We start from the raw sequence: 26,951 nt of genomic DNA, 5'->3' as shown, positions 1-26,951 counted from the left end.
TGTTGGGTTTGCTTGGGAGATGGTATAAAATAGTTCCAGTTATAAGTAAGGAAGTCTACCAATCAGAATATATCTTTGCATTGTGGTTCAAGACAATATATAAACACACGGGCAAAATTCTGTTAGGTGTCGAAAGCACAACTGGAAAGCTAGGATCAGGTAATATGCAGAGATCAAGACAGACAGGCTACTGTAGGTGCAACCGGGCACTAGCCATAGGATTGGGTTGGGGACAGGACTTGAAAGGGAGGAGCAAAACAAGACAGTACTACAAGGACTGAGGTCCTGGACAAACCACTTAGACGTGTCCTCAGACATGGAGGAGGCAAACACGGAACCAGACTCAAAGTTAGAGTCCAACAAGGTTGGCTTGATGTTCTCTCACCTGACATTGAGATAGAGGTCTTTAAATTACCCCTCCATCCTGCCCCCCTTAAAGAGAGAATTGATCCCAAAGCTGGCAATGAAGCCAAGCCTGCACCTGGGGTCACCTGGGGTGAGGTGTGAGTCTGAGCAGACTGTGAGGAAGAAGGAAGATGATCAGTCAGTCAAGGAAAGCAGTTTCATTGCCTCCCATGGGGAGTGACCAGCTTTTCCTTGTTTGTAGCTCTAAAAATGAGCCCTTGATAATGTTTCTGTGTATTCTTCTTCCCTTTTGTGGTGGTTATGACTTGTTCTCTGGATTCTTACTTATGGAGGAAATTCCTACATACCTGCTGGATATTGAAAAATTTGCCTTTTAATTTTTAGAAAATACTTTTATGATCCAATTTTCATATTGTTCAAGTTGAATTTAACCTTTTCTGTCCTTTTTAATCATTTTTGCTTCTGTGTGTTGATACACTATAGTTTTCCAGCTAACTTTGATTGAGAAACTGTTATGGAATCTAAAAGTCTTGACACATGTAATATGCAAAATGGCTTTTTGGTTATAAACTTGGAGGTTACCTCCATCTGGAGGCACACATACATGCACATACACGCGTGCACGCACACAGGGGCAATTTAACATTTTGTTCTTTCAGACGTTAGGAGACCAGCTCCAGTCAGAAGAATTTGACATTGAACTAAATGATGAAAAGGCTGCCATGGGTATGGCCCCAAATGGCTGGAAATCTTGCATATTTGGGAATTCTACTCATAAAACCCTTACAAATTCACGAAAGTGTCAGAATGGCATTGATGTGGAAACCAATGAACTTGTAAGTTGTTTTTCGCTTGAACTAAATCTTTTATTGTGTTTTTTTTGTTGAAATTCTTAGCCTTGCAAGTATATTGCAGGCACAGATAATTCCTACCGTGAGCCACTCTTCTTGAAAAAAGGAATTTCAAATTTTAAACATATTTGACAGTGAACTGAAATCAATTCCAATTAAAAATGGATTTCCAATGGGAAAAAATAGATGATGCTTAATATTAAAATTAGATATTACATTCATCTTTGAGATCCAGAGATAAATAGGGCTAGTCTAAAGGAAGAGGCCCTGATAATTGCATACTCTTTTAGGTAGGTTTACATTTGATCGCCTGTACTAGGAAACCTAGAAGAACCTCAATTTAAGCAAGTTAAGAATTTCTCTTTCACATAAAAAAATCTTAGAAGTGAGAAACCTAGGGCTAGAATAGTAGCTGTACAGTTACCATAGATTCAGGCTCTTTTTATCTTTATCCTCACTATCCTGGCATGTGGCTTCCAGCCCCTGTGATCTAAAATGGCTCTTGAAGCTCCAGCTGTCACATCTGTGTTCCAAGCAGCAGGAATAAACAAACAGATTTTCCAGAAGTACCACATAATACTGCTACGTATATTTCATTGGCCATAACTTAATCACATGGCCGTACCTAGCTATAAGGGAAGGTAGAAAATTGAATCTTTTTGCTCTGTGCATTGCCACTCGGAATTAGATGGGAATTTTCTTACTAAGAAAAAGGGGGAAATGGCGAGAAATAGCAAAATTGTACATTCTTTAACATTTCTCACCTGAAGTCTTGGGATATTATTAATTCAGGTTAACAGAAACTTTTATAATGGAGAGGGAATTCATTCCGAGAGAAGTTATTTTCTTATTTTAAGGAATGGTTTTAGAATACCTTTGATGTTATTGATTGATAAAGGCTGAGTTTAATTTTACTCTTGTGTTGGCCTGAAGCAACTAATCCTACTGAGAGTTCATTGCATCTGTTTTTCTCTGCCCACAATATTATTTACTGCAGAAGTTACGAGGGCTCTCTTAGAGGTCTTAATCTTGGTATATATATGGAAAGAATAACAGTTGTAATATTGTGGAGCTGCTTTATTATAAGTAAGATAAATAATTTTCCCCTTTTTGCCTATGGAACCATCCACTTTTCATTTCCTCATTTATCTTGAGAGTTATGCTGCTAATCTTTAGAGTCTGGTATTTTAGAGGAGCACTTCTCTTAGAGAAACAGACGGAAAAGAGGGAGAGGCAGAAAATGCCACAGCCCACAAGATTGTCATAAGTATCATCATAGAGGGATAAACAATGTGCCCAAAGAGAGGGAGAAATTTAGTCTGATTAGAAGGACCTGGGAAAACCTGTGGTGTGTTGAAGAGCAGCCTGAGGAAAAGGCTCCTTTATCAGGCTGGAGTCCAGGACTTAAAGATAATGTTAACTAGGGAGAAAAAAAAGCAACTAAAATACAGAGAAAATGGGTGGGTTGAAAGAAGAGGGGTGAGTAGAACCTACTTCTGTGGTCTCTGTTGCATGGAGACACAAATATGACCTATTTAAATGACCATAAGGCTATGGGATTCCATAGCCTTTTGTATCTAGTTTAATGTTAAGCTACCTCTATAGTCAGAATATTCTCCTCTATATGACCTAAATTCTTTGTGCTTGACCAGACATTGAGTTCAACATTTGCTGAGGATCTGATATGTACCAGGCATTGGGCTAGTTTCTAGGGATATAAAGACATAGGCTTCACTTTAAAAAAAAACCCTCACATATTAGAAAAGGAGACGCATAAACAAGAAAAAAAAAATAATGGAACAAGCTAAGCTATGAAATAGGAGAAGTCTGCACAGGAAGAATGGTAAAAGAAAGGGGGCATAATTAATTTGGTTTTGTGAGTTGGGAACATGTCACAGAAAAGGCAGCACTGGGCAAGGTTCTGGGGGTGAGGAGACCAGGCCCATATTCTCAGGTTAATAGCAGTATCCTATCCATCTATTCCTGGGTATTGTCTCATCTGACCCCAACATCATCCCTGAGTTGAGTTGGGGCTTGAATTCTAGGGCATTTTGTGCCCAGATCCTGCTTCTGCTCACTCTGCTGAGACTGGAATGGGGATGGGTTGGTCACACCATGAAGATTGGTTCTTGGGTGAACAACTCATACTCACCTTATGCTGTGTAATCACTGGACATCGCTAATATTTTATAATATACTCTCCTACTCTCGTGGTTTGCTGTAGACCGGTCATTCTCTGAACCTAGTGTGCAAGTTCCTTGAGGACAATGCTGTGCCTTTTCTGTGTCTACAAACCCTAGTAACTGTTGTGTTATCACCAATTTGTCCTGATATATATATATATATATATATATGTATATATATATATGTTCTAGGATGAAAATGTGCCACCAGTGTCTTTTCTGAAGATCCTGAAACTGAATAAAACAGAATGGCCCTACTTCGTAGTGGGAACAGTATGTGCCATTGCCAATGGGGCGCTTCAGCCAGCATTTTCTGTCATATTTTCAGAGATGATAGCGGTAAGTTTGAAAACATCATTTAACAGCTTGAATTAAATCAGTTCATCATTAAATCAGCTCTCATGCCAACCTCAATACTGGGTCCATTTTGGAGTAAAGCAGCCTCAAATTAAACTAAGCCGAAGTTTTTAATTCCCTTTTGAGGAAAGCTGTGAGGCAAAAGAAAAAGTAGCCTTTTGAACCATTCTAGGTTATGATATTAATGAAATCATAAACTGTAAAATCAATGAAGGAAGCTTAGCTCCCTTCATTTGGGTGAAATTGGTGTCAGGCAGTGATCCCCATCCTACTTGTGGAGAGGAGATGCACGTTTCACAGGAAGGCTGGGAGCGGGTGGAGGAGGGAAGAGTTCAAGTCATAGTGTTTAAGAGGCCAGGTTCTGGGGCCGGCCCCATGGCTTAGCGGTTAAGTTCGCGCGCTCCGCTGCTGGTGGCCCGGGTTCGGATCCCAGGCATGCACAGACGCACCGCTTCTCCCGCTATGCTGAAGCTGCGTCCCACATACAGCAACTAGAAGGATGTGCAACTATGACATACAACTGTCTACTGGGGGTTTGGGGGGAAAAAAAAAAAAGGAGGAGGATTGGCAATAGATGTTAGCTCAGAGCCGGTCTGCCTCAGCAAAAAAAGAGGAGGATTAGCACAGATGTTAGCTCAGGGCTGATCTTCCTCACAAAAAACAAACAAACAAAAAAAAAAGAGGCCAAGTTCTGGACACAGACCGGCCTCACTACCTAATAGCTGTGCAAACTTGGGCAAGATGCTTTCCCTTGCCGTACCTGATTTTCTTCATCTATAAAATAAACCTACCTCATAGGATGGCTGATTGAAACAGATATATAGGTAACTTTATAGAAAGCATTTAAGAGTGTCTGCCTTGCAGTAAATATTCAAAAGGTGATAGCCACTACATCATAGTTTGACCAATCCTTCCAAGGCTTGGGGAGTCTGAGACTAAGAATGAAAACTCATACTATCCAATTGTTAAATTCAGTGGGGGATATTTATAGGAAGTTATCAGAAATATCTAAAGCTCTGTAAAAACCAGCGTTTATATTGTATAACCTAGCCAACCTCTGACATTATTGCAGAGACTTTTTTGTGAAAGATGAATTACTCTCTATCATGTTGAGTGTATTATGCTTGTGACATTGGACATTGGTCTACAATTAAGACCACAAGACAAACAATAAATAAATTAGAAAGGGCCATCTAAATGTTTTTAAATTATAAAATAAAGCAATCCCTGGCTCACTCGCATTTCAAGAGCTATGTGGACTGTATTTATATTTTTGGGCATCTCTTATGTGCCCTCTTATGTGCCAAATGCTGCTCCAGGCACTAGAGATACAGCAGGAAACAAAATAAACCAAGTCCTGCTCTCAAACAGTTTACTTTCTGTTGGGACAGATATGCAACATACAAATGAAAAACAAATATATAATGTGTCAGGGGATAGCAAGTGTTTTAGAAGCAGGATCGGGCAATAGAGGGGCTGGAGACGGGGTGTTATTTCGTGTAATTTGGTCAGGGGTGGCCTCTCTGGGCAGAGGCCCTGTGGAGTGAGGGGCGGAGGGTAGGGGCCAGGGCAGGGGGCAGTTCAGGCAGAGGGAACAGCGAGTGTAGAGGAAGAAGAACAAACACTAAAATGTGCAACCACACACAGTCCACACGCAGTGTTTCAACCCATGTTAATAATCACACAGTCCTCAAATTCATAGAGACAGAAAGTAGAATGGTGGTTCCCAGAGGGCTGAGGGACGGGTGATAGAGAGTTATTGTTTAACGGATACAGAGTTTCAGTTTGGGGTGATGAAAAAGTTCTGAAGGTTGCACAACACTGTGAATGTACTTAATGCCACTGAACTGTACGCTTAAAAATGGTTAAAATGGTCAATTCCATGCTATGTGTATTTTACTGCAATAAAAAAACCCACATATTCAAAGCCTAGTTTTTAAAATGTGATGCTCAAGCCATTGTTTATGGGAGAAATAAACAAGGATCATGTAATTTAAGTGGGTATTTTAAATGTTCTTTTGTAGATTTTTGGACCGGGGGATGATGAAGTGAAGCAGCAGAAGTGCAACATGTTCTCATTGCTTTTCTTAGGTCTGGGAATTATTTCTTTTTTTACTTTCTTCCTTCAGGTAGGTACCTATGATTTGATGTTCTCATTGAGTCTGTATTCAATTAGAGAATATAGATTAATTGTCTATTAATTAGATTTTTATTACCTATTAATATAGATTAATTATCAACCATTCAAAATCTAATGGAGCTTCCAAATCTTAGACTGAAATGAATTGCGAACACAATTGGCCTAAGGCTCTTTTAAAGATTTTATTTATTTATTTTTTCCCCCTAAAGCCCCAGTAGATAGTTGTATGTCATAGCTGCACATCCTTCTAGTTGCTGTATGTGGGACGCAGCCTCAGCATGGCCGGAGAAGCGGTGCGTCGGTGCGCGCCCGGGATCCGAACCCAGGCCGCCAGCAGCGGAGCGCGCGCACTTAACCGCCAAGCCACAGGGCCGGCCCCTAAGGCTCTTTTAGAGGGCAGACTCCTTAGCAGGAGGAATTGTGACTTCCCTGTGTGCTAAATTATACTAGGTTGCAGGTTTACGCTCAGCAAACATTCATGACTAAGAGAAAAGGAGACTTGAATTCACAGGAGAACATAAATACTGGTTAAACTCAGCTATTTATAAACTGGAAAAAATTGCACAATAGCGTTCTCTTTTTTGTTGTTACTCTTTACACAATATCAAGTAACTTCTCTGATCTTTTCCTCCTCAATTGACGAACTGTTTGAAAGAACATGCGTTATATTGCATTTAAATATTGTAGACCTGGACAAATGAACTAGTAAACCTTACTTTGATTGTACTTATCCACCTAGACTTTTACCAACTTTCTTTTGTGTACCTCAGTGAGCACCATGTGGGCCTTTCGGACTCAATTCCTGAAGTCGGCAAATGATGTTTGCTAGTCATGCCTAGCATGCTTCTCTTTTATCATTGCTGAACCAATGGTAAAAGGAAGCCAAGCTTTTTATTTAGAAATCATTCTCTTGCTAATAGCAACTCAATGATCCAATCCAGCCCCAAGCCCAGGTGTGTTAGGGAGTGGAGCTAGTTATATAAATGGGTCTCGGAGGCTGTGTGAACAGTAGGCTGATGAATAGAACTGTGGTTCCCACACTGGCCCTGAGTGATCTGCTGGCAGAGGAAGGAGACCAGGGCAATCTAGTCTTGGACACCTGGGGCAGATTGTCCCTGCGTACTGAGCACAGATCCTCCTGGCTTAGTATAGGCTTCTGATGTGTCCTCCCCAGTGTCCACTCCACATGCCTACACCAACACTCAGTGTGGCTGGAGGCTCCCACCCATCCCAGGTGCCCAGAAGCAGGCCCAGCTGTGGACATCTGGGTTACTCTCCAGTTTGAACATGGTATAGTTAGAAAGAGAGAAATCATCTGGCAAGGGTGCTTGAGGAGGAAGAGTAGCCTAATTGTTCCCCAATCTGAGGGGGTGGGGTGGGGTGGGTGGCTGTGACAGGGGACCAGCAAACTCACTGGGGGCCTGATACTCCAGACAGCCTCCCTCCCTCTGCACTACATGAGCCAAAATGTATTCCTGCGTAGGATTTTACTTCTATTTTTTGACTGGTTTGTTTCAAGTATTCAGAACACACTGAAAGTTGTGATTAAATACAGGATTGTTCTCACTGAGATGTTGTCCTTGAAAGTTTTGAAAAGGAAACCTATTTAGAATGGTTCAGAAGCCAGAACTGGATACTTTTTAGGTTTTTGGTCTTATGAGTCTATTGCATGCTAATAATTTAGCAGTACATGAACTTTAGGTTGGGACTTTGCATTAGTATTTGGTCATAGACTTTTGTTATTTGAACAGTTGATTAACATAAGGAATGTAAAGTTCAGTGTGAACACACCCACTTGTGTCCGAATACCAGTGATGATCAAAAGGAATAATAGCTTTTTTTCTCAACCAGGGCTTCACGTTTGGGAAAGCTGGCGAGATCCTCACCACAAGGCTTCGGTCAACGGCTTTTAAAGCAATGCTGAGACAGGTAGGAGTGTGCCCTGGGGCTGCCTTCTGTTTCTTCAGCCTCTTCCTGTTGTACTGATGTGCTGCAGTTCATGTCCCCCCTCCCCGCAGGGTGTTCATGCAAGGACTGGTCACGGCCCTGCAAATTGTCCTGGTTCTTCAATATCCAGAGACCTCTCAGGGTTTTCATGGAAGTAGGCTTAATTTAGGTAGCTTTTTTGGCTTACTTTGCAACTATATCTGTGTGGACACTACCATTTCAAGGACTTATATCTCCTCTCTGGATTCTATGCAGGCCCTGGTGAGTCATTTGAGACTCCAGGATACCTTTAAACAAAGGAAAAGGTAGTTGGTAGTATTCCTGTACACAATTGACTGTACTAACTATAGGTGTTCCCAGACGTTGGTAATTGAGTTTTATTTGTCTTATTTGAGCTATTTTCACATTAATTCACTTGTTAATTCACTCAGTTGTTACTACTGTGTACCAGACAGTGTGCTGGTAGCTGAGACTGTAAAATGCATTATCTGCCCTTTAGGGAAGTTCACAGTCTAGTGCAGGACATGTGGAAAAATGTGCAAACATGAATTCTCTATTTTTATAGAGAAAGCTTAAGAGAGGGCTGGAATATTATCCTTTCAATTGACAGGAATTGATTACATTCCTGTTCACAAAAGGGCACATTGCAGATGTCATATTTTGAGCAAGTCTAAGTTTACAAACCTTTTCTCAATGTCTTTTAAACTGTTGCTATATAGAGAAGATTATTTTATATGAAACTAAAAGATGCTATGGATGAGTAGCTTATAATTAAAATCATATCTAAGATACACTTTTTTAATCCTTGTTTTAAAAAAACAAAAACATGGTGAGAAACCAGGGCTGATTTTCTCATGCCTAGCATTTGCAAGAAAGAGCCGTGTCCAGCACAGCCCCACCATGGGTCATGAGAGACACCACCACATCAGGGAGGAAGTGTCCATGGTGTAAGTTGTGAGGATTGGGTGATGGAAGGCCCACGTGCCCCACAAGCTCAGGCAAAGCTGGCAGGGAGCACAGTAGCAATCTGGATAAGATCCCTACCCACCGCCCCCAGCAGTGGCACTCTCCCCGTCACAGCAGAGCAGCCTGGGGCCTTCGATCCCTGTGGACTCTGGTGGAGGGGGTGTGTTCAGGGCAGGGACCAGAGCTCTACACTGCATGTGAGGTCTCCCCTAGACTCCAGTACCCCAGTTAAGTGTGGATATTTCTTCAGCGAAGGTTTGGGAGGTTTCATCTGATTCTTTTTGCTTGTTTCATTTTAATTTTGAACTAATTTAAAGGTATATGTTGTGCCGTAGGACATGAGCTGGTTTGATGATCATAAAAACAGTACTGGTGCACTTTCTACAAGACTTGCAACTGATGCCTCCCAAGTCCAAGGAGTATGTAGACTGCATTCTACTACTGGTTTTCTTTAACATGGTTTTGAATAAACATACGACGTAGATGCATCCATTAAGCTGCTCTCAGCTGGAAATAACAGAAAACTCAACTCAATCTGGCCCAAACAATAAAGAGGAAAGGTAGACTTCAGAGTTGATTCATCCGCTGGCTCAAGAATGTCGTGAAGGACCCAAGTTTCCTGTCTGTGTGGCTCTCAGTGGCTTTTAATCCTCAATGTTGGCTTCATCCTAAGGCTTGTTCCCTAGTGGCCATAAGATGGCTGCCAGTAGCAACCAGAGCTACAAGCTTCCTTGTTTCCTATCCAGTGAAAGAGAGCACACACCTGTACCTCCACCTCCAAACAAACACCCTTCCCTTAAATCTAATGTAGGCTAATCTGGGTCATATGCTCGAGCCTGAACCAATAACTATCTCCGGGGAATACCATGCTCTGCCTGGCTTGGGTCCCCACCCCTGGAGCTGAGGTCTGCTGCTCTGAAGCTCACTGCTTCCACACAATGCCAGAGAGTGGGGGAGAGTCAACTGCAATGTCCACTACAGCAGCTCTCAATTTCTGAGCAGTATAAACAGTAATTCATCTTTACATATGCTTTATGGTAGATGGTCTCTTAGGATATGTACACTTTGCGAAAGATCGTCTCTTGGAGTATGTAAATTTCCCTCTTAAACATTTGAAGCAAACAGTCTTTAAAACGACCAGAGTACACTGGCGTTAATTTCCTCTTAAAACATTGCCTTGATGAAAAAGTCCGTGTGTCCCACAGCCTGTCCCCAAAACAGAGCAGCTGATTACATCTGTAATGCTGAAGTCATGTGGGCAAGAGAGGAATGACAGTTGAAAGACATGAACAAAGAAAAACCCGAAGAGCCTCAGGACTTAAGCACGGGTGTCTTGGGTTTATTATAATGAGATCATAGGAGCAAATGTTAGAGCAGGCACAAACCCTCTCATCAGCTCATGAATTTGCAACTTAAAACGCAGCTGCCTCTCTTCTTTTGCTCTTCCAGGCCACTGGGACCAGACTGGCTTTAATTGCACAGAATGCAGCTAACCTTGGAACTGGTATTATCATTTCATTTATCTACGGTTGGCAATTAACTCTTTTGATGTTATCGGTTGTTCCAATTATTGCTGTATCAGGAATTGTTGAAATGAAAATGTTGGCTGGAAATGCCAAAAGAGATAAAAAAGAACTGGAAACTGCTGGAAAGGTGGGTCAAATAAGGCTTCAGTTAGTAAAAGTATTGTTTTCTGACTTGTGTTTTATTTGAATTATTTATTACAACATGCATGTTTTTAATAATTGCTTGTGCTTTTAATAATTGCTAAATGCAAATAATTGTTTGTGCTCACAAATAATTTGTGAGTCAACACTATGCATGAAAGTATACTGTAATAATAATGCCTATAACTTGAAAATGGGATAATTAATGTAAAGCTTTTATAGCCTGTAGAAAGCAATTAACGTGTGGTTATTATAGAGAATTTCTGAATTTGCAAAGTTCATTTTACCTTTTACTTTATAACTCGATGCCATTGTTAAGACAAATGTCACCCCTATTTTACAGATGGGGAGTCCTTAGGGCAGAGAATATAAGTGCATTGTCAAGGCAGGGATTTGGTAGTACTTAAGAGACAGTTCTTTTCTTCTTGGCTGTGATTTCTAGAATTAAGGTGGGCAGCCACCAGATGGCGGTAATGGTTCAATCTGTGGTTCTAACTATAATGGCACTTGGGCAAATATATACGTGGGCCTTACTATGGTGCTAAGTATTTATATGCACCAACTCATTATATCCTCAGAATAATCCTATAAGGCAGATACTAATGTTTCTCCAATTTTACAAATGAGGAACCTTAGAAATGTAGGGGAGGAAGACAAATCCTCTACCCTCTAGGTCCTTCTGGCTGGGCTACAAATTAAATTGACATGAGACAGAAAAACAGGAGAAAATCAAACAAAGCTTTACATCGTGTATACGTAGGAGAAACCCGGGAAAACTGAGCAACTTACCAGAATGCCTGAGGTCGCCACCTTAAGTACCGTTTTTAAGCTAAGGAGGGTGTTGGAAGTAGTGGTTTGGGACTTCAAGGGGAGGAAGGCAATTCACATGGAGATGGAAAAGCAAATGGGCTGACTGTCGACAATGTGACCTGAGAGACACGTTTTACATTACATTACGGTTATCTTATGGTATTAGCTCGTTCCTGGAACAGGCCCTTCTATCTTAAATTCTTTTAGGCAGTTGCGGGGGAGGTCAAAGTTTCTTTAGAGTCTTTTGTTCTTAAAAATAATCAAGCCAAAGAGATACATTTTGTAGTGGCCAATTCTGACCCCCACAGACACAAGTTAAAGGCATGCTGGGATTCAAGTTCCAGCCTAATTTCAAAGCTCTTTACTCTGTGGCCTCTTTATATGTGTTTAAATGTGTCTAAATCTACATCTAAACATTTTACTTACATGTACATGCATTTAAATGTTTAAATGTAGATTACGGCCAGGAATTTTTTACTCTTACTTATGTAAATATTATCCTTTATTGGAACATTAGGAGGTGAAGCAGATAATGAATATAAATTGTGATACAGTTTCTACAGAACCACACTTGACAAAGGTCTTGCACAAACATTCCTGCAACTGGCCTTCGATAGGGTTATGTGAGGTGGGGCCAACAGCATCTCCACCTCACAGGGAAGAAAGCATTCAGAGGTTAATGACTTGCTCCAGATGTGTGGCATGTAAGTGGTAAGATTAGAATTCCAACCAAGCATGTTTCCACTAAACCAATTATGCGCGATGAAATCCTTTCCCCTTCTCTTAACCCGCATCAGCTGCAGTTCAATGCAGCATTCGCATCGTCCCTGGGTTTCCATCAGAATGCCTCCTTCTCATGTTCACCCTGCCTCCTCTCCTGGAGTTGGATCTGTAGGACAGCTCATGGTTCTGGGACTTGGGAAGCCCTGGGTGTCCAAGGTTCTTGAAGATCCTCTTGGCTGCTGGCTGTGGGTACTTGAGCGCCTCATTTCCTTGACTTCTGTTTGTCACAACTAACTGCTGAGAAAACACCCTGTAATTTTTGTTTCCTTTCTCCTCTGAACCCTGCTGCTTTCCATGTTTCAGAAGGGAAAATTGTCAGTAGATAGAATGAAGATAATGTTTCCTTAGACTAGTTACATGAAAGAAAACATCTTGAATTTAGTTAAGATGATAGAATCTTAACTCTAGTAAAAATAGGTAATAACACTGGAAGTTGTCAGAATTTTGGCAGAAGTAGGACAGTTAGAATCAATCGAGCAGTATGGCAAACAAAACACAACACCTTGGATTATTAGTCTTGGCCTTACTACTCACAGTGTGTGATCTTGGAGAAGAGCCCCGACTTCTCTGATCCTCACTTTCCACTTTTATAAATGAGAAATTGTACCAAATAACTGCCTGTGTTCCTTCCAGCTAATACTCTCATTCTAGGGATCAGAGAATGAATAACTCAGACTGACCAGTCTGAAATTATTTTTAATAGCTACTTTAAGCTAATAAGGTTTTTAAAAAATATGTAATATGAGAGATTGGAAAGTTTAAATGTTAATTTTGAGCAATTCAATCATAATTCAGTTTTGTTTACTCAGTCAACTCTTGATTAATGCAGAATGAGAGTTAGAAAGAAGGTCCTGGCAAACCCCCCAAATCACCTCTTGACCTGAGTCATTGACCTGAGTCTCTCATTGACCTGAATGCAGATTAATCATGGTTAAAGTACCTCAGGATTTGGAATACACTCCTATTTCCATTTTCTGAAAAGAGCTTGGTAATGAGGGTGTTGAGTGCTTGGCCTGGAAGCAGGCAGGTGGGAGGAGGCTGCATGGTAACCCTCTTGACTCAGGCCCTGCCTAATTACTGAGATGAAAGGCCTGCTGAACCAGGGTTAACCCTCAAAGCAGCTAATCCCTTACCAGAAAATCAAGAGCTGAGTGTAAAGTCATTAACAGCTGGTTCCTCCTGTGTAAACAACAAAGGAGGGGAAGCAGAATATCGTAATGGGTTAAGAACATGGACTTGGCATCAGCTAGCCTGATACGGAATCCTTGCTCGCATACTTATTAACTCTAGAGCTTTAGGCAAGTCATTTAACTTCTCTGTGCCTCAGTTTCCCCACCTGTGAAAATAAGAATAATAATATTCACCTCACAGGGTTGTTGTGAGGCTGAGATCACGTCAGTTAAATGAGCTAATACCTGTCAAGTGGTAAAAGCTTAATAAGTATTCCTCTATTCTGGTTATTATTGCTGTTAGATTTTTCATATACAGTAAAGATATAAGGTTATTCAACCTAAAGTATCAAATTTCATGCTTTCATCTGGTTACAGAAGCTGAGAATTGAGGTAAAAGTCTCAAAGCCGATAAAACAAAAACCTAAAATAAAATCTTATGCTCCTTATGTCAATGGTTTAGATGACTCAACTGTAGAACTATGATTTAGACTAAATAGGGAAGTCACAGACAACATTAGTCAAGAGTGAACTGGCTGTAAGAATGAGAAAACTGCTCTGGATGGTTTGAGTAAAAAGGGATTTGAGGTAAGGACACAGGGAGGTCCAGGGAATACAGACGGTTTGTGTTAACTGGAAGTCACCAGCAGCTCCCTCTTAGTGTCACAAGCTCTACTGTCTCTGAGTCTCTCTACACATTTGCTCTGTTCATCACTTGCTGTATATTCAGAACAGCTTCCTACACATACCCAGTGTGGCTCCCCAATGGTGACCTTTGCCTTTGAATGAATCCCCAGGACCTCCCAGTTCAAGCAGTTGCCTCCAAGTCCAGGAAACCAAATCTGATTGGCCTAGACGAGTCAGGTGTCTGTCCCTGGTTTAATTGGGGATTTAAGGCAGGGTCATGTTGTTTACAATTGGGATCTTCTTTCCGGTTGAGGGTGAACAGTTTCTCTAGGTAGGGATATACTCATAGAGGAAATGGTTGGCACTTCCAGTGGGCCCTTAGAAATCACTTAGTGTGATTCTCTCTTTTAGGACCTACCCTGTGAAGAAAGCAAAGCAAAAAATGGGTGAGTAAAGCCAGCCAAGGAACTGCCTGGTGGCAGGGCTGGGAATAGAATCAGGCTTCTGGGGCCCAGGCCACCATTCTTGCCCTAAGCTGGTCAGTCTCCCTGGGCATACAAGGAGTTGCCCACCATACTTGGCACAACCAGAGGTGCCTTTAAGGTTGCAAGTTTTGTCGCAGAGCTGGTCTTAAAGAACACATTATACCTTTGCTTCAAAATTGAAGGAATCTAAAACCTGTCAACATCAACATAACTTTCAGGATTCTTTTGACAGAGCCCTAAGGTTTATGTTATTTATCATTTCAGAATTGAAAGCCCCACTTCTAATCAAGGTCTGTCCTACATTACAGATTGCGACAGAGGCAATAGAAAATATTAGGACAGTTGTGTCCTTGACCCGGGAAAGAAAATTTGAATCAATGTATGTTGAAAAGTTGTATGGAGCTTACAGGTAATGAGCATATGATTGTCACTAAGAACCTAGTGCTTTCTTGAGGCTGAGTTATTGTCCCCAAAAGATAATAAAAACTCTGCTGCTCCAAACAATGATATGACTGTAAGGATGACAGTTTCAAGATAATTATCTCTCTGCGAATAAGCAGCTTTTTGATGGGCCACAGGATTGGATTTTTTGCATCTCTTGTAAAAACGGTAGATTGGGTCTGCAAGAGCTAAGAGGTACAGAGGACTGCACGAGTATTTGTTCACCAGTGTAGGAAACATCAACAACCCATCTGGGTGATTCAGGATAAACATTCTTTTAGGGAATTGCTCAAACCTTTATTTTCTGTGGACTGTGTAGACTGAACCAAAGATGAGACTTGTTATTTGGTTAATCAACGTATTCCCTCATTCTCTGGATGAGGACCAGATCCAACTTACTCTGAAAACAGACACATAGCCTGTTTCACTGGTTTTTACTTAAACAATTCAAGAAACTTCTAGTGGCACTATTTCCACTTGTTTCCAACCATGGCCTGAATTTATAAATGAATATATTTTAACACTAACAAAATTGAACACAAATTGGATTACAAGTGTGCAGACTAGAACAATAGTTTGAACACTTACAAATTTGAAAAGAGATAGTTGAAATTCTCGATTTATTCCATCTCCTTCATGCAGCTGCATTTTTCTGTCCGTTTGATGTTTGACATATAAATATGTATGTGCCATTACCTGTGACCTTATGGTTTACTTTGAACTTTAAAAGAATTAAGGAATAGAAAGCTGCAGCTAATTTCTCATTTGTTTATAAAGATTCAATAGCATTGTAAATTGTTTAGTAAAGTATTATTACACCATGCTAACAGCACATAAGTTAAACCATCCAAATCAGTAATACTTTGAATTTTCCCTCATGGCACTTGAAGTCTAATTAGAAATGGTGCTAAACAAATTGTTTTGGGGCTGGTGGGATCTAGTTCAGGGAAGAACTTCTGATGTGTGTCTATGTAACCAGTGACCCGACTTTTCTGAATCAAACATGAATTTTGACATAAGAGACTATAACTAGTCACAGAAGATAATAATATTAAAGAAATCACATTCAGACAATTCAAACTTTAGTCCTAACTTTGACATCCTCGATATTTTTGACACAACAATCAGGTTTACATCACAGGGGTTGAATAGCTGAGTCATCAGATAATACGGTATAATGATAACAGCAACCATCATTTGAGCAACCACTATGAGCTGGTACTATGCTAGACATTTATATTGTTTATTTAGTTCTCAAAACAGTTCTGCATTACTTGTTATCCCCGTTGTACAGATCAGAAAACTGATGCATAGAGAGGTTAAGTTACTTACTCAAACTAATATAACTGGAGGCAAAATTTAAACCCAGGTCGACTAGACTTAGAAGCTATGCTCTTTCCACAACACACTGTTAAGAGAGGCTGAAGAGGTGGTTATGAATATACTAATTTGCTTTTCAGGAATTCTGTGCGGAAGGCACACATCTGTGGAATTACTTTTAGTATTTCACAAGCATTTATGTATTTTTCCTATGCCGGTTGTTTTCGATTTGGTGCCTATCTCATTGTGAATGGACATATGCGCTTCAGAGATGTTATTCTGTAAGTAACTTCAAAGATATTAAGATTATTCTATAATAAGGTTTCAATAGGTCTATGCCAAAGTTTAGAGTAGAAAAAAACTCATTTTTTCTAAGATGAGGTCAGAGAGTTGAATCTACCACAGAAATTTGCTCTCATGAATATTTCAAGTACAGTTTAATCATTCAAGTGGACTAAAATTAACCAAGCTCATGAAAATGATCATAAACCAGAATTTTAGTAATACATAGAACTCCAGTCAGGAGGACAGCAAATTTTCTCACTTGTAGAATGTAGGCGGAAATAAATCATAATTAGAAAGTTTCTGGTGACCGTGGACTCAGAACAGAGGGTTAAGTAGCTTGCTATTTATCTGCAACCAAAGATGGCCTTCACAATGGGATGGGAATGCTTGACTGAAGTCAGGTAAGGGCTCTCTCCCCTAACCAGGCCTGGGAAGACCCTGCCAACGTTTGCCTCTTAGCCTCTCCTTTTTTTCCTGGTTTCTAGGGCTAACCAATGGTCTTTCTAATTGATGCATTCCTCTTTTCAAAATATGCTAAATATATTCAATTAGGTTGCAGTCTAGTCTTGCCAAAGGGAAGCCATTCTTTTTAAGATGGCTTGGCATATTTCTGCTCTGGTGGGATGATTTTAAAGCAGGAGTGAACAAGGTGTTTTTGAACAGGGTCAAGAAAAGGAGAGTGATGGTGTTTAAGAGCTGTTCTTTTGTTTTCATCCAATATTAAAATGACCATGAAAACAGTGTATATAGTTTTTGTATCAGTCAGGATCCCAGCAGGAAACAAATGGTACCGTAAATGGGGTAACTGAGGAGTTTGCTAAAGGATCTGTTTACAAAGGAGTGAGCAGTACCAGGGGAGCTGTTAACACCTCAGCAGTTCCCAGGTAGGAACTGCGAAGACTCTGAGTCTAAAGGGCAAGAGGAGGGAAAGATTTTCAGAACCCAGTGTAGGGGCCTTCTGTGGCCTTTGGTGGAGGGACACCGACAACACAGTAATCCAACAAGAAGGAAGCCAATGAAACAGATACCCTGGCCTCACTCTCCTCCAGCCCTCCTGTCCTCTGCTGGTGCCTTTCATTGCCAACCCCCATCAGCAGCCAGAGGACAGAAAAACCTTTTGATGCAGTCCATGAAAGTCTGCATCTCAGGCGTGGAGTAGGATGGCACAAGATAGAGGTGGGTAGAGAGTAGAAAGTGGTTTTGGAGGGACAAATGGAAATATCCAGCTCTGGGAATTACAACTAAGAGTACTTTTGTTGCCTAGAAAGATATCACTGAGAAAACTGGCCCTACTTTTTTTGTTGTTTTATTTTTACTATTAAAATGTTAAATTCTTGGGCCGGCCCCATGGCTTAGCGGTTAAGTGCGTGCGCTCCGCTGCTGGCGGCCCGGGTTCGGATCCCGGGTGCGCACCGACGCACCGCTCGTCCGGCCATGCTGAGGCCGCGTCCCACATACAGCAACTAGAAGAATGTGCAACTAGGACACACAACTATCTACTGGGGCTTTGGGGGAAAATAAATAAATAAATAAAATTATTAAAAAAAAAAGTTAAATGCTGGATAACTGGAAAACAGCTTTTTTTATCTTTCGTGCTAAAGCTAGATTGCAGGCTGTACAGGAAAGCTAGGTAGCTACATGTGGGTTATTCATTACTATTTTAAAATTTATTTTTTGGTAACCAACCTTATCAAGTATTTAAGAGAGAACCTTACTATAAACTATACCCACCATTCTCGCCCCCAAGTACTGAAAGAGCATTTTAATATCTTAGATCTAGAAATTTGGGAGGTGAAAATTTTGAGTTCTCCATTATTATTAGAGATTTCCCTACCTTCCCCTTTCTCTGGGGACCTCTGGCGCCAGAAGTAAATAGCTTTGTGGAGATGTAGATCTCAGAATCTTTAACATTTTCTAAAAGTTATAATCCATAGCCATTCTTGAAAGAGCATATAATTGGAAAATAGACCGTTAGCTTAGGACAATTGTTTTTTCAGGGTAGTGTCAATAATTCTTTTAATTGTAAGAGAAAAGCTATTTGTAGTAAAGGCTTATTTTCCCTAATAAAAATTGTTTGAGTACAGTGATGATTATTATTGTTTGTGCAGGAGTGTAGAAGAAACCACAAACCGGAAGTCAGAGCCATAGATTCAGTAGGAAACCTCACTCCTTGTCTGGTACTGATGACGCCCTTTAAGCACTCTGTGCTTCAGTTCCCTCAACTCTAAAAAGAGTAGAACTAGTTTGTAAAATTACTCAGATTCAGTTATAAGCCACTTCCTGAAAGAGAAGAACTTTGGAAAGTTACATTAACTCTAGGAAATTAGGGGCTCCTAAGGGAAGCCAGAAGGCAGTAGAGAAAAAGGAACCCCTCGGGCAGTGCATCCTGCCTCTCTAGATTTCTTTTGTTCCTGGAATTCCATGGAAATGTGGGTCAGTGGTGGGAGGAGGATGACTAAGGGAGTAAAAAGGTCAATACTGGTAAGCAGTATGTGTTTGCACTTTCGAACATCATGGAGCTAATTATATAAGCTAATTTTTTAATTCCTCTGTCTAGGGTGTTTTCGGCAATTGTGTTGGGCGCAGTGGCTCTAGGACATGCTAGTTCCTTTGCTCCAGACTATGCTAAAGCCAAGCTATCTGCAGCCCACTTATTCATGCTGTTTGAAAGACAACCTTTGATTGACAGCTACAGTGAAGAAGGCCTGAGGCCTGTGAGTTCTCTGCTGCCTGATGAGTGCTTGGTTAATTTGTTCCTAAAGGTTTGCGGTCTGCTAGATTGTAACTGCAGGATAAACATTTATAGTGATTACACTGACGTTTATTTACCCTACTTTGTGATATTTACAGGGCTGATATTTGGCCAGCTTTCTTGGAATTTTAAAATTTCATAGAGGATTTTAAGAATTCTGAATTTTAGCATAAAAAAAAAAAAAGAGTCCAGATATACTGGAGCTCGATAACTTCCATGAAAAGTGTTAGTCATTTCTGTATGAAGGTATATGCATATAATTCTGTATGTAAATACAATTGGCTCTAATCACATTTTGTAATAACTAAGTTACAGTTGGTAAGAAGGCTGCTTTAATCACAGTAAGGATCCTACACGATCTCCATAGTTAACTCAAACTTAGATCTGAGTGTTCTTTGCATGACGCAAGCTGCTGCACATTTTAATGCATGAGAAGCAGTGTGGGTAAAGAGATGAGGACTAACAATCTTGCCAGGATTTTAATAGGTATTTTCTGTTCTGAGAAAATTGCTGTGCCCAGTGAGTGAGATAAAAAGAGCAAGATAAAGAGGCTGCTGCCCACTGAGATTACAGATAGAAACTGCTGCTGAATTCCCGAGGCTTTGAGCCTTTGGCCACTGGCTCCAGCCTCAGGATCATCAGTTGGGAAAGCTGAATATTTGTCTTAAATGAACCAGAAAGTGAGTTTAGATAACTCTCTGTAATATGACTCTATCTAATGTAACCTGTACCCCCATCTCCCATCTTCATTTTAAATAACAACTTGCTATCAATAGTAACTGGTGCCAGCACTGTACTGAATATGAATTTTATGTTTCTCTACTACAGTCTTTGGTAAAGTCTCCTTGAAGTAATACTTTTTATTCCAATAATTATCAGACCAATCGTAATAGCAACATTAAAAAAAATTTTTTCTTTAGGATAAATTTGAAGGAAATGTGACCTTTAATGAAGTCGTGTTCAACTATCCCACCCGGCCAAACGTGCCTGTGCTTCAGGGGCTGAGTCTCGAGGTGAAGAAGGGCCAGACGCTTGCCCTGGTGGGCAGCAGTGGCTGTGGGAAGAGCACGGTGGTCCAGCTCCTTGAGCGGTTCTACGACCCCATGGCCGGAACAGTGGTGAGCACACTTTCTTAAATTAGTAATCTGATTTAAGACTATATTTTAAGTGGCCAAACTAATATTTCCATAATGGAAAAAACTGGACAAGTAAAGACCTATAATCTTATTTGATACAATGACCACATTCTATAAACCCCAAACTGGCACCCACAGTCAGACAAATGTCTGAGGACAATAGGGTGGAACATCTGGACTTTATTGTAATTCAGAAAATACTGAATATGAAGTTGACCTCCACCCTGCCGTGAGCCTTTTGAGCCAGACTGATCCTCCTAAGTAAACACTCACTTCCTGGTTTGTAAAGGTAAGCCGCAAACTCCTGCCTGAACTCTGAGCAGACTCCTAGGACAGGCTAGTGCCTGCTTATTCCCTCCTCACCTTCTCCTTTGCCTTATCTCTCTAACCCTGAACTCTAGGTTGTCTGACTTTCAATTTGATCCTGACTTCCAGCCCTTTTCATATTTGGCTTTCGTCATTGACTTTCTGGTATCTAGCCCCTGGCTCTCTTCCATGAGGGAAGACGTGGCTCTTACTGATAATGCCGACATCTCCCATTACCTTGGAATGGCGCCCAGTAACCTAGCCCTTGGGAGCCCACTCCCATATGGACCGTCACCACAGTGTTAAACCTCGTTTAGTTGTTTCTTTTTGGGAAATCTTATGCTTCTACTATTACAATTACTCTGCAGATATGAGTACAGGCAAACCAGCTTACCAACCCTCTATAGGTGTGCTGTGCTAATACTAAGGTGGGAATTTCTTTCTTTATTGAGAGGTCAAGATTAGTTGGACTTGTCTCTGTTCTTTCACCTGTGACCTTTACCTTGCAGGAAGCTGCATTCTTAGTCACTGCATCACAAGGCTCCTCTAGAAGCATCATGCCTCCTGCTTATAGCAAATAAAAAATAATCAAAACCACCACCAACAAAACCATTCTCCTAAACACACTGCCCTTTGAGCTTGTTCACTTTCCATTGAATTCTTGTTGTTAGCGCTGTGAAAAAGAGAAATGGGAGAAGTGGAAGGCTGGTGGTTCTCAGGGGAAAGAGAGGTAGAGGTAGGACAGGAGGTAACCAACTTTCAGATCTGGGGCATGTTACTGCTCTGCTGTTTTTTCTGGTATGCCTGGAGGAGGGGGACAAAGTCAAGTTGAAAAGTTGGAGTTATTCAGGAGACAGCAGATATGAGTAGGACGCCTAATTGCAGACCTCTTAAAGGCAGAGGATGATATACTTGCCTGGGGAAGAGCAGATAGGGACGAAGAGAGCAATGTGGAAAGACAGGGTCAAACATGCTACCATTTTGCCAGTTAGACAAAGATAGGGATGGCCTAATCACCATCAAAATCATTTTGTTGGCTCTGTTGGCCTCCAACTATGTAAGTGCTGTGAGGATTAGTATTTCACAAACTGCTGATGCCCACATGCAACAATCCTCTGAGTGGTTAATCTGTAACTTACTATTTAGTTTTTTTCTTCTTAAGCCCTTCTTATGGTTTCTGGACTTTGGTTTTCAGCTCCTAGATGGTCAAGAAGCAAAGAAACTCAATGTCCAGTGGCTCAGAGCTCAACTTGGAATTGTGTCCCAGGAGCCCATCCTGTTTGACTGCAGCATTGCTGAGAATATTGCCTACGGAGACAACAGCCGGGTTGTATCACAGGATGAAATTATGAGTGCAGCCAAAGCAGCCAACATACATCCTTTCATCGAGACCTTACCCCAGGTAAGTTAACTGGTAACTTCTTAGGATGAAATCAGAATCAACTACAGTTTTCCTTCCCAAAATAGTTCCCAAATTTATACTCCAACAAAGTCTCATACAGAATTTTTCTATTTACTGTCACTGTGACCTTGGCAAGACACTGAACTGCGTGATACCAAGTTTCCTTATTGGTAAATAGGAATATTAGTAGTCATGTCTACCTCATACAAATGTAGTGAGAAGCAAATGAGGTGATATTAAGTCAAAGCACTGTATTTCAGGTTGCAAACTGGTGGTTGCGGGCTGCATTCACATGGCAGCTGTGTTTGGTTTAGCCCTTATGGTACTTTCTTTTTTAAATGAACATTTTATTTTGAGATAATTATAGGTTCAAATGAAGTTGTAAGTTGTCATTTCCTCTGATAACATCTTGCAAAACCATAATAGAGTGTCACAACCATGATATTGACATTGAGACAGTCCACTGATCTTAGACTTCCCCAGTTTTACTTGTATGCATTTGTGTGTATTTAGTTCTATAGTTTTATTGCATGTGTAGACTCATGTATCCACTACCACAGTCAAGATACAGATCATTTCCATCACCACAAAGATTCCTCATGTTGCCCCTTTATAACCACACACCCCTCCTTCCCCCCCTCATGCCCCCCAACCTCTGGCAACTACTGACTCTTCTCCATTTCTGTAATTTTCTACTTTAAAAACATTATATAGACATACATACACTATATAACCTTTTGAGATTAGCTTTTTTTACTCAGCATAATTCCCTGAAGTTGTTGAGTGTATCTATAATTCATTTCTTGTTATCATTGAGTAGTATTCCACAGTATGGATGTACCACAGTTTGTTTAACCATTCATCTGTTGAAGCATATCTAGGTTGTTTCTAGTGTGAGGCTTTTAAGAATAAAGCTGCTATAAATATTTGCATACAGTTTTTAGTGTGAACCTAAGTTTTTGTTCCTGTGGCATAAACACCAGGAGTGCAGTTGATGGGCTGTGTGGTAATTGCATGTTTAATTTTATAAGAAATTAAAAACTAAATGGTTTTCCAGAGTGACGGTACCATTTTATATTCACACCAGCAAGTATGAGTGCTAGTTTCTCTGAATCTTTGCCAGCATTTGCTGTTGTCACTATTTTTTACCATTCTGATAGGTGTGTAGTAGTATCTCATTGTGGTTTTAATTTGCATTTCCTAATGGCAAATGATGTTGAGCATCTTTTTATATACTTATCTGCCATCTATATTTCCTCTTCAGTGAAATGTCTCTTCATTTTGCCCATTTTCTAATTGGATTTTTTTTAATGTTGAGTTTTGACAGACTTTTATATATCCTAGTTATTAGTCCTTTGTCAGATATGTAGTTTGCAAATATTTCCTCCCAGTTTGTAGCTTGTTTTTTCATCCTTTTAACAGGGTCTTTTGCAGAGCCAAAGAATTTTGATGAGGTCCAATTCATCAATTTTCCTTCTACAGATTGTGCTTTTGGTGTCAAGTCTAAGAACTGTTTATTTAGCCCTATATCCTGAAGATTTTCCCCATTGTTTTTTTCCTAAAAGTTTTATGGTTTTACATTTTACATATAAGTCTGTGCTCCATTTTGAGTTAATTTTGGTATAAGGTTTTCTTTAATGTTTCGTTTTTACTCCTTTGGAGAAGACATGTACTCTCCAGTTTCCGTGGTCCCCAGCACTCCCTATTACCTCATTATAGCTGCTATGACTGTAGCCAAAGTGCAGTGAAGTCAGGATGGACTTGAAAAATATCTAAGGTGAGAGTTTAGTGGAACAATTTTCTTCAGTGACTGGTAAACACAAGTAGTCCTGGAAAGATGACTTGAGATCCCTAATACTGATGGGAATCATTCATCTTGTGGCACTCATTTTCATCTGAGGTTCCACTGGATTAAAGTGAAGTAGAGCTTAATTATTTTTACTGTTATATTCAGCTATAATTAGAAATCACACTCACTCACAAATAAAACTTAAAACCCTCCATGTTGGTTAGCCTTACCAACCCTTAACACGTAGTCATTGTCTTCAAACAAGTATTGGATTTGACTGTGAGTAGAAAAAGTGTAAAGCTTCAGCTTTTAATTCGACTGACGTTGGACTTTAGGATATTAATTCACATGATGTACATTGAATTCAGTTCACTGCAAACTGAACCAACTGAATTTGTACTTTTATTCATTCTATGCATTTTTGGCTTATTCTTCTCTCAATATCCAGTTTCCCAACTTCTCTGCAAAGGTATCTTTCCTTCATTTATTATCTCCCCTTTCTTCTCCTTCTCCCTCATTATCTGCGCAACTTCTATTTCCCTCTTCTGATCTTTCTTAGCATGTTGTGTATACTACTCATTTGGTACTTACTTGACCTTATATTGAGTGCTATGTGTTTTTTTCTCTTTAGATTATAAATTCCTTCAGGGTAGGAATGAAGCCGAGTTTATTTTTATGCTTCCCACAGTTCTTGGCATAACAGGTACTCAGTAAATATTTAAGTGAATGAATGAGTTTAAAAGAGAATAAACTAGGCTCCATGTGGGTCCTATGAATATTTCAAATTAAAAATTATTAAAAAACCTTGAAAACATTAACATTTAACCTTTTTAGGACTCCAGTGACATGAGACCAATTGACATTATGATAATGGTAGGAATTTGAGAATTTGTTGCAGACTACCATTAAGAACTAAAGTCACTAGTTTTCTAGTTTGATTTTGAAAATGAACATTCTGTTAAATGGAAATAACATTAAATGGACAACTACATGGTTGTTATAGAAACTTTATTGATTCTAAGTGTTTTTTCCTTATAAGTAGAACTGTCAAATATTTAGAAGTAAAAGTTTCTCAATATACCATTCGTAATTTTTCTGGGTTAAAAACTTTATTAATGGCTACTTTGCAGAAATATGAAACAAGAGTGGGAGATAAGGGGACTCAGCTCTCAGGAGGTCAAAAACAGAGGATTGCCATTGCCCGAGCCCTCATCAGACAGCCTCAAATCCTACTGTTGGATGAAGCTACGTCAGCTCTGGATACTGAAAGTGAAAAGGTGTGCCCTCCCAACTCACGTCCCATTTAATCTGTAAAACAGAAGTCTTTTGTGCTGTCAACCATGAAAAAAAAATGTCAACACAAAAAAACAAGTTAACAGAAATTTAGACAGTGGTTATTTTGAGGTAGAATATTTTATTCCTTACATTATTTTCCAGATTTTCTAAAACGACCACATATTACTTTTATAGACACAAAAAAAGTAAAGCATTCAAAATAAAAAGCTGCATAAATCACATTTTCAGCACATTAACTCTAATGGAAAAACTGAAAAATAAAATAATAAAAGGGAACTAGTTAAAATATCATATTGTGACTAGTTAGAAAATTTAAATACTTGTAAAATATCATACTGTGACTAGAGATTTTAAATACTTGTAAAGATTATTTACAATGTGAGAATCCATTTTTATTATAATTAAAAAGAACATAAGTATATGTAATGTTGATTATGTAAATACATGCATAGAGCCAGCGCTTCAAAGAGATGAGAAAAGAAATGAAAGGTAAATTTTTTTCTTGGATAGTAAAATCATTAAATTTCCTTTAATGTTAAAACTTATTTATACAATTTCTAAGATAAGCCTTCTGTTCTGATTTAACAATAGATAGTCCAAGAAGCCCTAGACAAAGCCAGAGAAGGCCGCACCTGCATTGTGATTGCTCACCGCCTGTCCGCCATCCAGAACGCAGACTTAATTGTGGTGATTCAGAATGGCAGAGTCAAGGAGCACGGCACGCACCAACAGCTGCTGGCGCAGAAAGGTGTCTATTTTTCCATGGTCAGCGTTCAGGCTGGGACAAAGAACTTATGAACTCTTGTTGTAGTATATCTTAAAAATAAATTCAAATCATTCTACAACTTTTCCTGACTTGTAAAACAAGTTTCTAAGTTATCATAAATATAGGTATATCTTATTCCAGATCAATTTAGAGCATCCAATTTGGGATTTGATATTATAGCATTTGACGTTTAGGAGTTACAAGTGACACCTGTCTTGATGAAGAATGAAAACAGCCTAGCTCTTCCTGAGTTAGAAACAGAGAAAGAACCAAGTTCAGGTATTTAAGCAGTAGAATTAATAGAAGTCACAGATATAGGGAAAATTCTTATGGTCCTGAATAGTTGTGTAGATAACAGGATGGTTTGGGAAAATTTTTCCAAGAACAAAGGAAAAATAAATTGTTCAAATTCTTTCCCTTGGTAAGTTTCCAAATTATTCTATTGGGGAATTGAAGTATTTTAAAATGAATATATTCCCAGCTTTATCATTAAAGTCCAAAAGAAAATGAAATTGTCCTTAGATAAGCTATGAAGGCACATATTTGTTCCATAAAGCAAGAAAGAAGCATATCGTTAAGTATTACTTTTTAAAAATGTTTAAAACTCATTAATAAAAGTTGTACATATTATCTCTTCGTGCAATCTGAAATATTGGAAATATCAACAATAAAATGCTGAGTTTTCATAGCACTGTATTACTTTTTACCAATAATTCTAATTTTCCCAGAATATTAATCCACTTCTCCAACAAGAAGGAAGTATGTTTAGAGAACAAAAAGAAATATTCTAGGCAACCCTTGGAAGCTTAACCACACTGAAATGGTTTTTCCATAATTTTCTATTATTTGTTTTCTCGAGAATTTACTGCAGCAATATCAATTCTCATTGCTGTGCCAGGTTGTTTAGGTCTGTAAACTATCCAAACCAACTTCTTCTGTCTGTACTAAACCAAACATTACCAAAAAATTTTTCGAATGTGACCACATGTATCAGCGGACTGAATTTCAGATTAACCAAGAAAAGAGTAGGGCAAGGGGCACATGACCACAGTGACTCAAAGTTAAGAGAATTCAACCTACTCCTGTTTAATCATTCCAAAGCCTGCC

At 39.6% G+C, this 26,951-nt stretch overlaps 1 protein-coding gene across 2 annotated transcripts in view; it reads left to right on the top strand.

Moving 5' to 3' along the window:
- ABCB4 (ATP binding cassette subfamily B member 4) overlaps positions 1-26,524 on the top strand; it is a 65,139-nt gene extending 38,615 nt beyond the window's left edge. The window contains exons 15-27 of one of the 2 annotated variants that reach the window (XM_058524751.1): positions 1,026-1,202; positions 3,593-3,739; positions 5,782-5,886; positions 7,749-7,826; positions 9,146-9,229; positions 10,260-10,463; positions 14,660-14,760; positions 16,253-16,393; positions 18,955-19,111; positions 20,070-20,267; positions 21,787-21,993; positions 24,913-25,059; positions 25,670-26,524. In XM_058524751.1, the coding sequence (XP_058380734.1) occupies positions 1,026-1,202; positions 3,593-3,739; positions 5,782-5,886; positions 7,749-7,826; positions 9,146-9,229; positions 10,260-10,463; positions 14,660-14,760; positions 16,253-16,393; positions 18,955-19,111; positions 20,070-20,267; positions 21,787-21,993; positions 24,913-25,059; positions 25,670-25,876 (1,953 nt within the window). In that variant the 3' untranslated portion in view covers positions 25,877-26,524. Of the gene's footprint in view, positions 1-1,025; positions 1,203-3,592; positions 3,740-5,781; positions 5,887-7,748; positions 7,827-9,145; positions 9,230-10,259; positions 10,464-14,277; positions 14,313-14,659; positions 14,761-16,252; positions 16,394-18,954; positions 19,112-20,069; positions 20,268-21,786; positions 21,994-24,912; positions 25,060-25,669 lie in introns of those variants that run through there. The other variant, XM_058524741.1, reaches the window with a different exon arrangement.
- The last annotated feature ends 427 nt before the right edge of the window (positions 26,525-26,951 follow it).

This window comes from Diceros bicornis, chromosome 3 (assembly GCF_020826845.1).
Source record: "Diceros bicornis minor isolate mBicDic1 chromosome 3, mDicBic1.mat.cur, whole genome shotgun sequence".
Lineage (NCBI taxonomy): Eukaryota > Metazoa > Chordata > Mammalia > Perissodactyla > Rhinocerotidae > Diceros > Diceros bicornis.
This window is presented reverse-complemented; position numbering and strand designations above follow the sequence as displayed.